Raw genomic sequence first — 17,129 nt, 5'->3', positions numbered from 1 at the left:
CAGTAGGTTGACAGGAATGGGGGAAGGAGAGTGGAGAAGACTTGTGGCAAATGTCGGCGGGGTCCAGGAATCGAACCCACGACGGCCGCGTCGAGGACTAAAGCCCTCCAAATGTGGGTTGCGCTGTCCCCTACGCCATCACAGCACGCCCCAAAATAGAGTCATTTCTAAACATCTCTAGGCACAAAACACCAAGGCTGAAAAGAAAATGTAAAAAGATTTGTGTTGAAAATAATCATCTAATCTTCTTATTCAAACCATATTAAGCCCTCTAAAGACTACCCTAAATATTGAAACTCTGTTTATTGAAAAACGAAGGAAAACACAGATTGGCTGTACCTCTAACAGCCAAAATAAAGATAACCATAGATATTAGCTCCTGCAGAAGTGTCAAGACAGTTTTCTCTGAGCACCCATCCATTTTCTAACACCCTTGTCCCTAATGGGGTCGGGAGGGTTGCTGGTTCCAATCTCCAGCTAACGTTCTCGGCGAGAGGCGGGGTTCACTCTGGACAGGTCGGCAGGGCAACACAGAGACAGACGGGACACACAACCACTCACACCTAGGGAGAATTTAGAGAGACCAATTAACCGATTTTGGACTGTGGGAGGAAGCTGGAGAACCCGGAGAGAACCCACCATGCACAGGGAGAACATGCAAACTCCATTCAGAAAGACCCCGGGCCGGGAATCGAACCCAGGACCTCCTTGCTGCAAGGCAACAGCTCTACCAACTGCACCACTGTGCAGCCCTTTCACTGAGCATATTTATGCATATTAGTTGTTTAAACTATTACAAAAGTTTAATCCAGTTTAAGTTTTATAAGTTCTTTAGATGGTCAAACACAATCCAAGTCTTTCAGTCTGAATGGTTGTCATGGGAGCTTATTGGATTTCTCAAACCTTTTATGAAAGAATCAAATATATACACTCCAGTTTGGTTTTTGATGAGGGAATAACGTTATAAAACAACATAAAGCTCAAAAAATAGGATTTTTCCAGAATCAAAAACTGACACAAAAACTTGATTCTGGCACGCAGAGGTCTGTGCCGCTCTGGGCAGTGAGCCATTTTTGCTCACATGAAAACCGGACACTGATAGTAGTGCAGTGTTGCATTATTCCCTTCCAGTTCACGTGTCAAATTGAGAAGCGGTGAATGAGTAAGTGAGAAGACTGGGTGTGTCTGTGAGAGACCTGAGCCAGACAGATCTCTGGCCAGCCATAACATCTGCTGTTCCAAACCAGTTCAACGGTTATCCAGACGTCATGTTTTGTTCAAATGTGGCTAATTAGGCTACATGCGCAGGATAACAGTTCGCGTATGTGCAGATTAGGAGAGATGAAAACACGGAACAATGCCAAACGGTTCCTCAGAGTCGGGTAACTGTGATTCTTGGTCTGCTGTGTGACGGTTCAAGTATCACCGTTTCCTTTCTACAAGTAGGAACTATTTAAACAAGCATCTCCTCAGATAAATGAATAACTCAGAAGGTCAAGCAAATTTTTTTAAAGAGGGAATATTAGATTTTAGAGACAAGAAGTAGAGCAATAACTTGTTATTGTTTTGACATTTTTGAAAAAATGATCAAACATTCAAGTGCTCCCTTGAATCAATCCTTTTGTAATTTGTCTAAATTGAAAGAAGAAAAAAAGTGGACCCGCTTCAGCAGTATTATGGAAGACTGCAGGATTTATTAAAATATTGTTCCAAAACTGCACACCAGAACTCAGAGGTTAAATGTTCTGTGCAACTTTTATATCTATAAGAAATTGAAGAGGCAACGCAAAATCATCACAAACTCTCCCTGGAAAAAAGTTCTGCTGGTTTAGCAGCAGGTTGAAGTCTGTAGTAGAGTGGAAGTCTGTCTGGTGCATTATCTGAGCAATAATTAGATGGGCCACACGATTCCTATGTCTAACTCATCACAGAAAATATCACACCGGCTGCGTTTTCATTGCAAATGTGTGCAAAACTGTCAATATTCAGATAATGCCAAAAGAAATTCCCAATTTCACAATTGTGGTTTTGCCATTAAATAAGAAATGCAATCAAAAGCACATGAGCAAGTTTGTTCAGGCAATGTGTCAATAAAAAAAAAAAAAAAAAACATGCCCCACTATCATCATCCAACTACTTCTTGTCGTCGTCTTCTTCGATGTTTATTGATCATGTGGCGCGTGTGATGCAAAAAAGTGGCTCCATTGCAGTTTTGCGAAATAAATCAATCTCGATACGGTCAAACATATTTTTTGAAATGTCAAATTCCACAATTATGTGGTCACTAGAAACGCAGCCACTGAAGCAAGTGTAGCCTTAATTCCTTTTAGCCTGCTCTCCTCCTTTCCTGCCGATGTCAAACTCGGCATCACTTCAAGAGGAAACAAGATTTTGGTAAGCCGAGCCATTCCAGCGGCCAACCCGCCCTCGACAGGTTCCACAGCATTATCCCCTGTTCATGTCTGAATCCCGCTAAGAGCCAAACGCTGAGGCCAAAGCAAACAAAAACAGATAAGATTTGGTCCTTTGAAGTGTCCTGGTGATATCCCTGCAGTACTACAACAAAAGGCATGTTATGATTTCATCTGCACTGCGGTGGAAGCTAGTTTGGGGTTTTTCCTTTAATAGGGCAAGGATTACTGACTGTCAGGCCTTTGAAGAAGGGGAATAACCACGGCACATCGGGTGTTGCGATTCTACCATCTGCTTTTTGGATTCGGACAGCATCTCAGAGCTTTAAAAGAGCTGCAGTTCCACACAAAAAAGAAGAGCAAAAAACTATCATGAGAGCAGTTAAACTCTTGGCTTAGTGAAGCAATGAAAATTGTAATGTTACCATAGTAGGCCCTGGTGTCCAGAGAGTTAATGTACCATCACAGCGATCCAGAACAGAGAAAAAGAAACATTCCTGGTTTCACCCCTTAAATCAGTCATTATTAGGAATACAGAAAATGCACAACCACCTGTCAGGCTCAATGAACCTTGCAAATTGCTTATTTAATATATATATATTTCAGCTTTTTATTTTTCTCCGAGCAAGGTGCAGCTATCCACATGTATCGGTGTTGAATCAGCCTGACTCTGTACCTTCCCTCTGCCGTGTAAACAAAGCGTCGTTCAGGGAAACATGGAGGCCTGAGGACGCCGAGGACCTCCAGAAAACTCTCGGTGGATTCAGAGCATGCTGAAGCGCTTTGCTTTGATCTTGCAGACTGCACTGCGTTTTCACAAGTAAAGCGGTTTTCTGGTACCGTCCCTGTCCACCTCGGGGTAATAGATTCACCATCTTTCCGCTGGTTCTTATCCTGTTCTGCCGGATCTTTTTGTCTGCAGCTAGCATCTCTTTCTTTTGCCAGGTTATCTGTTTTGTGAGGCAACGCGGTTTGGAAATGTTTAAAGATTAAAATCAAAAACTTGCCAGAGGAGAGTTAAAAAAACCAAAACAAAACAAAAAAAAACTTTTGAGCTCGTTCCATCAAAAACCGTCTCACTTGATTTGCACAAGATTCAAGATGATCCCAGCTCACTATCAGTGTTCGTCTCGGTGAGTTAAACGAAATCTCCCTGCAGAAAGGATGCATGCTGAAATACTTAGAAATACAGGGTTGGCTCTGTTTCCAAACCTGCTTTGGAAGCAGCTTCCTCTCTCCCTTACAGGATCCTCCTTGTTTGGATGCGTGGAACGAAGAAAAAGGTGGCACAGATGCAAAGGAAGCAGATTATACCGTCTGTCACAGTATGAGGGAAAAATTACCTGCAGCTGCCATTTAGTCTTTCTATTCATCCATATTTCATAAGATGGTCCCAAAGCGAGATACTGTATCTGAATTTATTCACCCCCCCAAACCAAACCGCTGGAGTTTATATGGAAAGGAAATGGTGTAACTGTGCATGTTAAAAGAGTATCTTTCCTGAAAAAAAAGGAGAGCTCTGTGGGACAGGAACCATTTCCCCTGGAGACATGGGAGTCTGACTCTTTTCAAGATTCTCTGAATAATTTTTTCCAGGTTGAATGAAGGATGTCTTTCCTTCACATCTGCAATGAGAAGACTGAAAAAGTGTGATTAGAAAAATTGTAATATTGCTAAACCTAATTACGTCACATAAAGGTTAAAAGTTACATTTTATTCAGAGTATCAGATTTAGTATTTTGCTTATCTAATTCTAAGACGGTAATCCAACAAAAAAAAAAAGCATAGGAATGTTTTTTGACCAAGAGAATACAGATTCCATAAATCTCAAACTAGATTGATCAGATTTTGGAAAGGAGATGCACCTTAAATTGACAAAATAAGTAAATAAATAAACTGTGAAACAGCCATTTAGTCTGGCACAGCTAGGAAATGGGGCAGACACATACCAGTGTAAAGTATCAGTATTTTCAGAGTGTTATCAAAAATTTACAGTATCTTTATCAATGTCAATGTTTTTCCTTTAAAACTATTTAAAGGAAATGCAATCTTCCACTTTCGCCAGGGACAGAGCGTTCACGTGAACAGACTTAGTTTGAATATTTTGCAGCGTTTATACTGATCTGACATTTGAATAGAGCAGAGCTGCAACATGTATGTTTGGTTAATGCTCATACCAGGCATCTCACAGGCTTTATTAGCTGCTATGTGATGGTTACAGATGATGTCTTCAGATACCCTAGTTCTCCTTTCCAGGAGTTGGGATCAGTGAAGCTAATTACACATTTCTACACAGCTTGCAGTGGCAGTTAAAACATTTTAAACTATAACCCATATGAAAAAATCTGAGACTAATGTTGTGTTACTTTGGTCTTACTGTATAAAATCATATTCTGGACTCCAATGAGCGTTGGTCTGTATCCACAGATTACAGCAGCACTATTACAGGACCAGTGGCAGTTAAAACATTTTAAACTATAACATATGAACAAAAGTTTCTGAGATCTAATGTATGTGTTATAAACTTTGGTCATGATGGTATAAGTGAGATCAGATTCTGACTCCTGTCTGTGCTGCTGCTGCCATCAGAAGAAATATGACAGTCAGCACTATTACAGGACAAAGGGTTTTCAACAACATGGCTCCTCCTGAATTTGATTGGCTGTTTGTAGTTAGCACTGGGAGAAGGCAGAGGAGCGCAGATTGTGCATCTCAAATATTATATATCTCATACCATGCTGTCACGACATTTTAACAAACATTACTGCAGCTTTAAGTTCTAGATTAAAAAAAATAAAAATTCAGAATGGTGGAAAGACCTATATCAACACAAAATGGACAATGAACTAAGTACTTCCTTTCTTTCTTCACAATAAAAGTCTCAGACACAGAAAGCAGAGGGGTTGAAGCATAAAATACAAATGTCGGATGCCCAGTGGTAATCAAGTTTCATCCTGTCAGCTGGACAATGGACGCTCTTCAGACAGTGTTTTTACTCTCTCTCTCTCTCACACACACACACACACGCAACAAAAAAAGAGAGCGATTGATATTTTCTACTTGAGTAAGACGGGACGGTACAGTGGAGAGTACATATTTCATTAGGTCAAAGTTCTCCTAACTTTGAATACCTTAAAAAATCATATATCATAGCAGGCGGCAGAGTGTAGCTTGATTGTGTAAAACATATGGTTGAGACCGGATGAAATACAGTTTCCATATGTTTAAGATGAAGGAGACTTCAATGCTCCAACTCACAGGAGCACAGCTGCTCCAACACGACAATAAATTCAATTTCAACACGGTTTTCAAATGTTTAAAAATGCTTATTGGCTGAACACTAGTTGGGTACGAAAGGAGAAGTGTTAATGAGCTGCATCAGAAGGAATAATATTTGTCCATGTAGGGACTAAATCTGGGAAAAGCAGATCTGTGCCTTAACCTGATGCACCAGATGGTTTGTTTCACAGGACCATCTGGGAAACCCTCCATAGAAACTGTTTGGAAAAGGTCAGGCACCTTTGAAAATACTTAGCAAGTGAGTGAATGTGGAATCTGTCAAAGTCAAAGGAGAAACTCAACTTATCCCTCAAACTAAGGGAAGTTTAAAAACACCGGTTGGTGAACATAAGATCATGTGATGTTACTGTTTTGAACTGTCGAGTTTTTCTTGTGCTTCTGATCTTTTCACTTCTCATGGCACCAAATTCTTCACTTAACACTTAAAAATCTAAATTTACCTTTTTTAAATATAGTGATCCCTCGCCACTTCGCGGTTCACTTATCGCGGATTTTCATGATGCATTTTTTTTTTTTTTTTGGTGCATTGTGCTGTGCATTCTGATTCGCTAAAAACTCACTCCCGCTTCTTGTATCAAAACATGCTACGAATTGTGCTATCATTTTTTCGTCTCGTGCAGTTATGTGTACATAAAACAGCTTGGCACTGAACTTAAGCGAGTAGCTGAGGAATGGGACCCTTTGATGAGCCGTTCATTACAGTTCTCCAACGTAATCGATGGTGGCATGTTGGTGTACAAGGATCTTTTTGCAAAGAAGAAAAAAGAGCGGCAACAGCTGCTTATCACTATGTTCTTCTCCCGAACAAACACACCTGCACCGCGGGCTTCAGAAGAAGAGAACACTGCAGAGCGCAGTCAGGATGCAGCGGCCCAGTCTGAAGAGCAGTGAAACGGCCTACACGTGAGTCACTGTATTTGTATACAGTACATGTAATAGTTGCTAATTGTAAAAAAAAGTTTTCTATTTCGCGGATTTCACTTATCGCGGGTCATTTTCGGAACGTAACCCCCGCGATAAACGAGGGATTACTGTATTAAAATAGATTGTAATGGTCCAAACATACTCTGCTGACAATGTTGCAGTCGGTGTTTGGTTTAGGCAAGGCAGAAGGAAGATGGGATAACTTAGGACTCCAGTAACATTCACTTTTTCTCTAACAGGCAATGTTTGTTTAGCCACATACCTTCAGGTTGATTAAAGAATGGACAACTGTAAAAGTGAGACACTGAAAGGGAATAATTTCACCACTCTGTATAGAGTCTCCTCCTGAAACAGTTCAGCCCAACATTATTCAGATTTAGCTGTAATCAATTTTTTTGTTTCTTTTAATAACTGTGAGTGTTATTAACACTTTTGGAGCAGCCAAGCCATCAGCAAACAGAAGAAGTTATGAACGAGTCGTTCAGTCCGTGTTCCCAGTACTGAATTAACATCAACAGCTGCTTCGCTTAGCTTGCAACTTCTCTGTGCGCAGTGGAGGATGGTTGCTTTTATCAGGCTATATATCCGACCATAAATGGCCGTAACATTTCCTATTGGACGCAAAGTTCTTTGTTGAATGAAGATCAATATAAATCCAAATTCGTCGGGATTATTTTTGGCTTAATTGTGAATATGTCAGCTGTTTGTTTGGCGTAAAAGTTTTTCAGCAGCCTGGATCTGGTGGCTAAAGAACTGTTAAACCACAAACCTCCAAGTTTAAAATATTCCATCCACCCACACTCACACAAACACACACATGCATAGCTTAAGGGTTTTAGGAGCAATGCTTTCATCTCGTGTATCTTTGGGCCCTTCCATTTCCCATTACGCCGGGGGGGGAGGGCTGTGCGGTAATGGAGAGCTGATTTGGAAACGCCGACTCTTCATGGTTTCTTTTCTTTCAAAACAAAAGATTATTCAATTAATGTGTGAAATACACATTTTCCCCTTTGCTGACCCTCGGAGAAGATCGGAGGATCAAAGACATCTTTGTCTTTTATGGGCCCGTACGGCTGAAGTCTGATTCATACCAACTCCTGGGTTTACTGGGGGTTACGTGCAGGTCAGAAGAAGACACACAGAGATCTGAGCAGTGATAATTGTGGAGGGAAGGAATATTACACTAAGAGAAGGACTGGGGTTTTTTTTTGCATGAGAACAATGTGCTAAATCTTAGCTGCATGGAGATTAATTACTACAATGAATTATTACATTGCACTTTAGTGGCCTGAAGGAAGCTGGACATGATTTGTAAGATGTAGGTAATTTATTTTACACTTTTAAGCAACTGGAGGACAGTAGAGATATTATTAAAGCAGATGGGTATCCAGTTTTTGCATGGCTGTAGTAGATCGTTTTAAGAAAACATAAATTAGATTAGCATGCGTTGGGAGGAAACGTTGTAAGAGTAATTCATTGCTAGAACAAATAAAAAATAAAAATGAACTGGTGACTGAATTTCAGAGATATTCTGATCACAGAAACAGAGAAAACTCCCTTTTATACCTGCAGAAGTTTAAATTCCAAGTTAATTCAAACACAATACTTAGTGAAGAGATAAAAAACTACTGTTTGGAGATGTAATATTGTTAGCCTAGAAAATATCTTTAAATTTTTTTACTAATATATTTGTATCACATATTCCCCTTAAGTCTGGATCAGATTTATAGCTGCGTTTCCGTTACTAATGTGTGCAAAACTTTGTCAATATTCTGATAATGTAAAAAAAAAAACAACAATTTTGCAGTTATGGTGTCTCCATTAAATAAGAAACTCAATTAAAATCGCATGCGAATAAGTTTAATGTAATAAGTTATTAGAAAAACATGCTTCATTATTCTCCTACTGTTTTCTTCTTCTATGGTTTCCACCAGTGGCAACATCCAGTTGTTGATCATGTGAGTTGGGTGATGTGAAAAAAAAAAAAAGTTTCCATTGCAGTTTTGCGAAATAAAGTAATCTCGATTGCGGCAGAAGTTTTCATCAAAAAACAAGTTTTGTTTTTTTGGTTTTTTTAAATTTGGAACGTTAACATGAAGCAAATTTATTTTCGAAATGTCAAATTGCGCAACGGTATGTCCATTTGAAATGCAGCTGATATAGAAGTCTAATAGGAAGAACAACTGAAACTGACAGCCTAAGAAGAAAAAAGTTGGGCCTCTGACACACGAGTAGAACTCAAGAGAACCCGCTTATTCTTTGGACTGTTGTGTCTCAGGGATGCTTTGCCAGCTGGACTGGTCTTAAAGCGTTTTTTTTCTTCATATGCAACAGGTTTTATGGCTGAAAACATGCGGTTTCGTATGTTGCCATTGGCATATCGCTGTGTTATCTTAAGTTGTGTATTCATGTGGCGGTCGGACTTTGAGTAATATATTCTGCTTTTAGGCATTTTCAAGAGGGATCTTTAAAATAATTTTAAATTGCACATACTTGTGATATGAATGTGTGATTAGGCTTTGCCTGAAGAGAAACCTAAATACTGGGTCAACACCGGATGCTTTTTCTTCATCCTTACCATCGCACCATCAGGCCGTGCTCCAGAAAGTTCTTCAGGTTGGGTAGCGTCTGCTGCAGGTCCGGGGTGGTCAAACCGTGCTGATATCTCAGCTGCAACACAAGGGAACAAAACATTATCATTAATGTAAAGCAACACGTTACACCCATTTGGGCCACACATACAGCACGCGGTCACCACTCTCAAGCACGAGACTGACATGTTAGGCAGAGAGAGAGAGCGAAAGAGAGAGAGGGGAAAAAAACAACATCCCTTACAGAAAACGTCTGAAGTCTACATTCTTCCACCATGACCTGTTCCTATTCTCTCTTTCAGACTATTACTCATCTGGACACACAATGGGCACCTTCTGCTGATAACAGGCATGTGTGATAACAAGCAAGGTGCGCTGAAAGACAGGAGATGAGGTGGGGGCGGCAAGAAAAACACTTCTGATAAAACATCTGGATGAAAAGAGTGCAAAGAGCACATTATGGACCTCATTAGGTTGCTCAGCAGCCTCTCCCCCTCCACTTTCTAATTCTGGCCTTGAACAGTTCCTCCTGCTTTATTTTACGATGATAGAATCTAATCCAGTAAAAAGAGGAGAACGAGGCCACCTCGACGCGCTAGATGCATCTCCGCCAACACTAGGAGTGATGTCACAGGAATGCCAGCCGGCGGTCATCGCAGGGAGTTTATTTAACCTACATCCCTGGACGCCGTCCACCGTGCATCTCCGAGGCCCCGCTGTCACGCGGGCCACCTCGACACCCATCTGACATCTGTTTTGTTTCCACTCGGCTACCACGGCAACAGCACTCGCTCCCCCGCCCCCATTTCCTCCGACACACACTTCTGGTGCCGAGATGAATTGCACATGACTCCTACAGTCCAATAAGTCAGGATAACGGGCTGCGTTTTCATAATGGATGACTGACTTAATGATAAGAAATGAAATGGAAATAGAAGTTCGGCCGGGGTCACTGGTCCTTGTTAAGAGGGGATTGTTTCACACTCAATCAGGAGAAAAATCAGCAGCCCTTAACGCACATTGATAATGTGTTGTTTTTTCTTTGACCATGTAATACAGTACAGACCAAAGAAGTTTGAGTTCTTTGTTCTTCATAATTGAAAAGTATTAGGAACAACACAAAGTATTTCATTGTAGTATCCATGATTTCTTTTTTTCCTCTTTCATTTTTAATATCACAGTAAGTTGAGCCACAAATACTTAGGATTTTTTAGTCGACCCAGAAAGAAACCACAGCACCTTTCTTTTATTAAGGGTAAACACAAAACAGTTCCATGTTCTTTTCTTTGATAAATTAAAGTATTGCATTTAAAATTAATCTCTAAGCAGATAAAAACAAAAAGTATTTACACAAAAAATGATTTTTCTTGCTATGACAACTTGGTGATTTTGGCCCACGATGCAGCACTGGACACAAGCAATCTAAACCAGTGTTTCCCAGCCCTGCTCCTCAACACACACTGCCCTGCATGTTTAGGTATTAGCCCAGGTGAGTTCAATTGTCAGGTGTTTGTTGAACTGCAATCAGCTCAATCGGGAATCGTAAAGCAGGGAAACATCTAAAGCAGGGGTGTCAAACTCCAGTCCTCAAGGGTCGCTGTCCTGCAACTTTTAGATTGTGCCTCTGCTGCACCATCTGAATAGAATAATTAGGTCAATAGCAAGGCTCTGGAGAACTGATCTACACAAGGATGAGGTAATTAAGCCATTTCATTCCAGTGTTTTGTATCGGTGGCACATCTAAAAACTGCAGGACAGTGGACCTCGAGGACTGGAGTTTGACACCTGTGATCTACAGCATGCAGTGCACCTTGAGGACTGGTGTTGGGAGTATGTGACTAACTTAAAAATAAAATAAAACACCAACATTTAAAATGCCTACATTGTTTAGTAGTTTTACAACAGTAAAGAAGTGACAAAACCAACACATTTATTGTTAAATAGAAAATTTAAAACTTCCAAATGTTTAATCATCAAAGGTTCCAGTTTTGAAGCAAACCTTTGATAATAGCGTGAGCATTTCTTACCCTATGAGTGCAGGAGACAGACATCAGCCTCCTGCAGACTCAGCATGAACTAAGCTGGTTTAGAAAAATGAAAGATGGATGTATGATACATTGGAATCGGTTAAAAGGTAAATGTTTAAGATCCTAGCCAAAAGGATCCCACTAAGTCACACGTCAAACTAGCTAAAGCCTTTGTACATCTCCCTTGCTTTGCAAAAATCAATATTTTAAACTAAATATGTAATTGCATTTGAGGATTTTTTTTATTTTCTTTTTTTAATAAAAAAATGTTCAGATCGTGGGACAAGTTCACCTCAAAGCCCAGTCAGTGACAGAAAGGTCCAAAACCCGAACGCCATCAACACAGAGATCCATTCATGTTTAAGAGTTAGACCTCACACTCTGGTCGACTTGAAAACTGAAAGCCACCACCAGCTTAAAGATAAAACCCAATAACAACATGAGGGTGTAGGGTTTGCTTTTTCCATTCCTAGATGTTAAGAAAAAGGAAATTCCAAATCTCATGGACATCTCAAGGTTCTTGTCCAGAGCAAAGAAACTAAATCATTAATCAGATACGAGTACAAAAATAAATATTCCACTCACTCTGAGTAAAAACGGTAGTTGCACATACAGCATTGCTCTTTGTAGGAGGAATATTGAAGTGCTATTTCTGAATCTCTTTGCGTGGCAGCAGCTCTGAAGTGTGTGTAATGACCACAATGCATGTCTAACAGGAGCCTCATGTCAGAATCTACCCCAAGATGCCTCAGCATGAGCAGCAGTGGTTCATGACTCTGCATCTGCACGCCTTGCTCTCATAGCTCTCCTTATGTGTAAAAATGTTGGCCGGACTCCAAAACAAAAAATAGTTATGAGAAAAGACAGCAAAGAGGCTGACATCACCATTTTGGTTAGTACATCTGAGAACGATAGGACTGATGTAGGGTAACAACTAATTATTTTTTTTAGTAATTGATATTTATCATGATAATCAATCTGATAAAAAAATGACAATCTGCAAATTTTCCATTTAAACACTTACATGTTTTATATTACAAAACACATTAAAAGATGCAAATAAACAAATCATCTGGTTCCGCTTGAAATAATAAAATAATCACTTTATTGCCTAAAATTCAATAATATAGTATTTATTTAGTGAATGTATAATCATTTGTACCAAAGGATGCATCTGCTGCTAAAACATAATACCAACATCTTTCTGCTTGACTTATCAACACAGAGCAGGGCAGAACTGCTCACAATTTTTGGGATTGAATATTTAAAAAATGGTTAACAAGAGGTTTAATATGAGATTTTCTTTACAGAATGAAGGTGAAGCTTAAAACCCACATGAGTTGTGGATACAATGTATTGATCGTGAATGCAAAATATATTTTATTCTGTACAGGTCTTGCTTAAATTACTGCTCTGAGAATGTTGTTCTTTCAGAAAATTGCATGTTTTGGAGTCTGTTTACTCCAGTTAATAATTAATCAATTACCAAATTTTGTTTATTATTTCAATAATCTACTAATCCAATCAATTGTTTCAGACCAAGACTGATGTGAGATTTCAAACTCCCACTTTGAGAATGGTTTGCTAAAGTTTTTCACTCCACTTGAGGTCAGAAATGCACAGAAAAAAATTCCTGGAATCACAGAACTTTACGTTTGGGCAGGAAACTAAAAATTCCTCAAAACCTACAAGAAGAAATGTTCACATCCCGACAGCTGGCCTACAGCTCTGCAAGCCAGACCATCAACATCCACAAATGCATCAAATGTCTTGACGGTTGGTGCTCTGTTTGTGTCTAGCTGTTTTTCCATTGACTGTAAAATTGAAATTGCAAAATAAACATACATGAAATTTATTTTGAAACATGAACATTTTGAGAAAACTCAAGTTTTCCTCTAGAAAGCTTTTGGACTAGGATGAGGTGGAGTTTTTTTATTGTCCATGTCGGAATTTATTTATTTAGCAAAATTGCAATGAAAACATTTTGTTGCATCACATGAGTCACATGATCAACAGACGGATGTTACTCCTGGATAAAGGCAACAGGAAATAGTAGGAGGACGATGGCTTACTCTTAGTTTTTTTTTTTGTTTTGTTTTTTTTTTCTTCCAGACAATGTGCAGCTGATTCCACCAGAGCTCTCACAGCATTTCACAGTTCATAAAAACTTGAGTTCAATTCAAAAGTTTTGAATCCATGGCTCTTCTGTAAAATCGCAACTACAATTTCCCCAAAAAGTCGAATGCATATCCGCACCCAAGAGTAAGGGGGCAGTTGCTCCAACACCTGAGTAAAACGCCGACCTCTCCTCTGACGGCTGATTGATGATGAGCGCTAAAGCTATGAATATGATTATATCTCATGTAACCCTTTAAGTCTCTGCCATGATTTTTAACCCTGCCTCTTAAACTGCGGGAGGGCTACTGACTTATTCCGTAAACTGAATTATTCATGTGATTTTAATTAAAATATATATATATATATATATTTTTTTTTTTATGGAAACAACACAATTACGAAGTTGTGGTTTTTTTTCCAACATTAACAGAATACTGACAAAGATTTGTGCACATTGCTAATGGAAATGCAGCTTGTGTATCTGTGTGTTGCTTAAGGCCCTCGTCTTATGGAGGCACTCACAGTGTGCGCCGGCTGTCAAATACGTAAACGTTCCTTCCCTTCGCCTGAGACAAACAAAAACATTAGTGACCCGGCTAACTCACATGGAGGATCGGAGTATGTTGGAGCAGCAGAGGAAGAAAGCACAAGACGGCTTAATAACAAAAAGCTGGGCGTCATTTGCAACTGTCAGCGCCTCGAAAGCTTCGGCATCGGGATGGAAACAAACAGAAGAGAGGGTGAGGTTTAGATTCTGGTCTGTAAACCCAAACCGTTCCCTGGGAGGATGTCGCAACATGTTGTAACAGACACTGAATACGAAGCAGAGCGGTCCGACTCTTCTGCACACAACAGAACAAAGAAACAATCGGTGTTACTGTGTCAGCAAGAAGACGATGTACGAAAGTCAGGATCAATCGGCTTGAGAGATGGCTTGTCGTTTCCAGTTTCTCCTTCCTAACTCGCTGTGATGATAGCTGGTATCCTCGGCGTGCGTGTCAGTGTGTGTGAAAGCATGTTTCCAAAACCGTCCACAGGCTTCTTTGTGATGGGGCTAAACAGATCGTTGTGAGAAATTCCCCGGCCCCATTGAGGACAGCTGAAAGGTGAGCGCACCAAGCGGCTGGGGGTGGAGAGGTGCAGTGCGGGACACCCACTAGAGTTTTATCACGACACAGTGGAGTTGATCCAAGCAGAGTTGCACGTTCCTGCTCACACCTTTTTCTCTGCACCTTCAGGTTCTAGTGTAACGACTGAACAAAACCGCAGCATGTGTAGCGTGATGTGTGAGGGCAAAGTCTAAGAAGGGTAGGATTCCTCGCAAAGACAAAGCCACTCTGCAAAGAATGGGGGATTGTATACAGGTTGAGGCTGCCAATCCGCTGGAGCCATGACCACACAGAAACACACTGTAAACTGACTGAGATCCTGAGGGAACCAGTCAGTTTACAGTGAATGCCATCCATCATTTGGCGAAACCTTCCTGCTCGCCCTGAGCCCTGTTCAGAGGCTAAACAAACAGTCTCGCTTATACCGCATATTACAGTTTCCCTGAGTTTGTCAGGGCTAATCACCTTCAGATTAGAGCTCTAATGTGGGCAGGCAGCAGAGAACTGTGAGGCTGATTACCGATGACGAGGTGCCGAGGGCAGGGGGTGCAGGGGGAGGCAGGTGACCAGGCCCCCTCCCACTTATTTCCTTTTATGGTAGCAGTCCAGGAAATGCGGCTCAGACATCGTCAGGATTCAGAACTTGTAATGTCACTGGAGATGGGAGCCGAAGGAAGCCTGGGACGCAGAATGTTTTCATCATGAACCGCGCAATCCATGTATCAACAGATCAAACTCCAGAAGATCTTGTGCATGTCTGTCCTGCATGGATGGACAATTATCCTGTGATTTATAGCTAGCGTGCTTTTGTCCATTGGTAAAAATAGAAAGAGCACGGCTTTTACAGGCTCCCTGGGGAAGGTAATCAGGGGGCTCATTAGTACTTATGACAGTTCATTAAAGACGGGCTAACCAGGTGTTCTCTCTTCCTCTGTCCTTTGGAACGGATGCTTCAGCAGAAACAATAAAAGATTAATTTGTTTATGAGAAATATTTGACAAGTGAAAGCATTTCAAATTAACTTTTTTGTCATATACAATAACCAGGTTATACTAACGCAGATATGGAAAATGATTAAATTAAATTAAATTCCAGAATTTTCCAGGTTGGATAGCAGGGGTCTCGAACTCCAGTCCTCAAGGGCCGCTGTCCTGCAGTTTTTAGTTGTGCCACAGGTACAAAACACTGGAATGAAATGGCTTAATTACCTCCTCCTTGTGTAGATCAGTTCTCCAGAGTCTTGCTAACGACCTAATTATTCTATTCAGGTGTGGTGCAGCAGAGGCACATCTAAACGTTGCAGGACAGCGGCCCTCGAGGACTGGAGTTTGAGATCCCTGCTGTACAGGAACCCCAGCTGGGTTAATAAGTTTCCGTCCAATATGGTTGAAATTGCATAGATTCCAACTTACAAAGATTTCAGTATATAAAACACTTGGCACATAGTGATGCATGCAATAAAATGGTAACCGTTTCTTGCCTCATTAGAACCAGTCTGGGCCATCTAGAGTCCCTCTGGCGCTGTTTGGCTGCTGCATAAAACACCAACTTTCACCATGGCAGCAGGTGAAGCCCTGAAGCTTTATCCTTCTCATTATAGCCGTCAACTACAGTATATTTATATTCTTCAGCTTGTTTGGCTCTTGTCAATATGTTTTAACTTGTCCAACAGACCCGCACAGTGGCGCGTTGCTCCAATTATTGTAAGTTTTTGTTTACAGCTCCGAGAGCCACATACACCGCTCCGAATCCTTGGATTTCCGTTTCTTCCACTTGCCAAGAGGATGATGGTTGCCAGCAGTCTCAGCACTACATGTAGCTTTGATCCAATAAACAGTCCTTTCACCTCTGTGGTGCAAACATTAGAACGTAGTATTTACATTCTGGAGGACCTCCATTTTGTTTTGATGTTTTAATTCAGCTGAAGTTGTCCAGCAGAATTACAGAACACGCCTTTTCTAGCAACAAGTTTTTCCTATAGAGCATGTTTATTTTACCCCAGCAGCTAAGACCCAATGAAACAAAACATTACAAGGAACAGCAAATACAGTGCATGTGACACAAAGGTGGAAAATTGACAAAACATCCAGGAAAACTGGTCTGCTGAACATAATTGCTATTTACAATAGGGGGGGGGATCTACAGGAAGTTAGCTTACGACAGCACTTCCTGTTTTCGTAGAGCTTTTTCTTTCAATGCATTCAAATGTTTGTCCCCAACAACTTCAATAAGTTGGGCAGAATCTTTCACTGTAATTGTCCTGCCCAACTTAGTCTATGCATCCATCACTCAACCACTAATGCGAAAACAAAATGGCCGACCTAAAATTGCAGCAGATCAGAGCTAAACTGTATAACAAAAAAAACATGCGAAACTCTTCATTTGACATACATTTATAGCTGTGCCTCATTGTTATTTACTGTCCAGATGTTTAAAGACTTTGCATTTACAGCTTTTGCTATAGTTGATGGTAAAACCTCACATGGTGCAACAGAGGTTCAAAACCTCAACAATCGTGTGGTGCGGCATGGAATATGAAATCCAATATGATTAATCACTGCAGCCTTTCATGTGTCTCCATAAATATACAGAACAGGGCTGAAAAGTTGTTTGAGTCTGACTAAGGTCATATAATTCATTCACAAGAGA

The 17,129-nt window shown here is 40.5% G+C and overlaps 1 protein-coding gene across 1 annotated transcript in view; it reads right to left on the bottom strand.

Annotated features, from left to right (window-relative positions):
• The window catches only part of uvrag (UV radiation resistance associated gene), a 108,388-nt gene that overhangs the window by 4,926 nt on the left and 86,333 nt on the right, over positions 1-17,129 (bottom strand). Inside the window, exon 14 of the mRNA XM_044140826.1 lies at positions 9,214-9,305. Within this exon, the coding sequence (XP_043996761.1) occupies positions 9,214-9,305 (92 nt within the window). The remainder of the gene's footprint in view (positions 1-9,213; positions 9,306-17,129) is intronic.

The sequence above is a fragment of the Gambusia affinis genome, linkage group LG15 (genome assembly GCF_019740435.1).
Source record: "Gambusia affinis linkage group LG15, SWU_Gaff_1.0, whole genome shotgun sequence".
In the NCBI taxonomy this organism is placed as follows: domain Eukaryota; kingdom Metazoa; phylum Chordata; class Actinopteri; order Cyprinodontiformes; family Poeciliidae; genus Gambusia; species Gambusia affinis.
The sequence above is the reverse complement of the archived record's forward strand: the minus strand, read 5'-3'. Positions and strand labels throughout refer to the sequence as shown.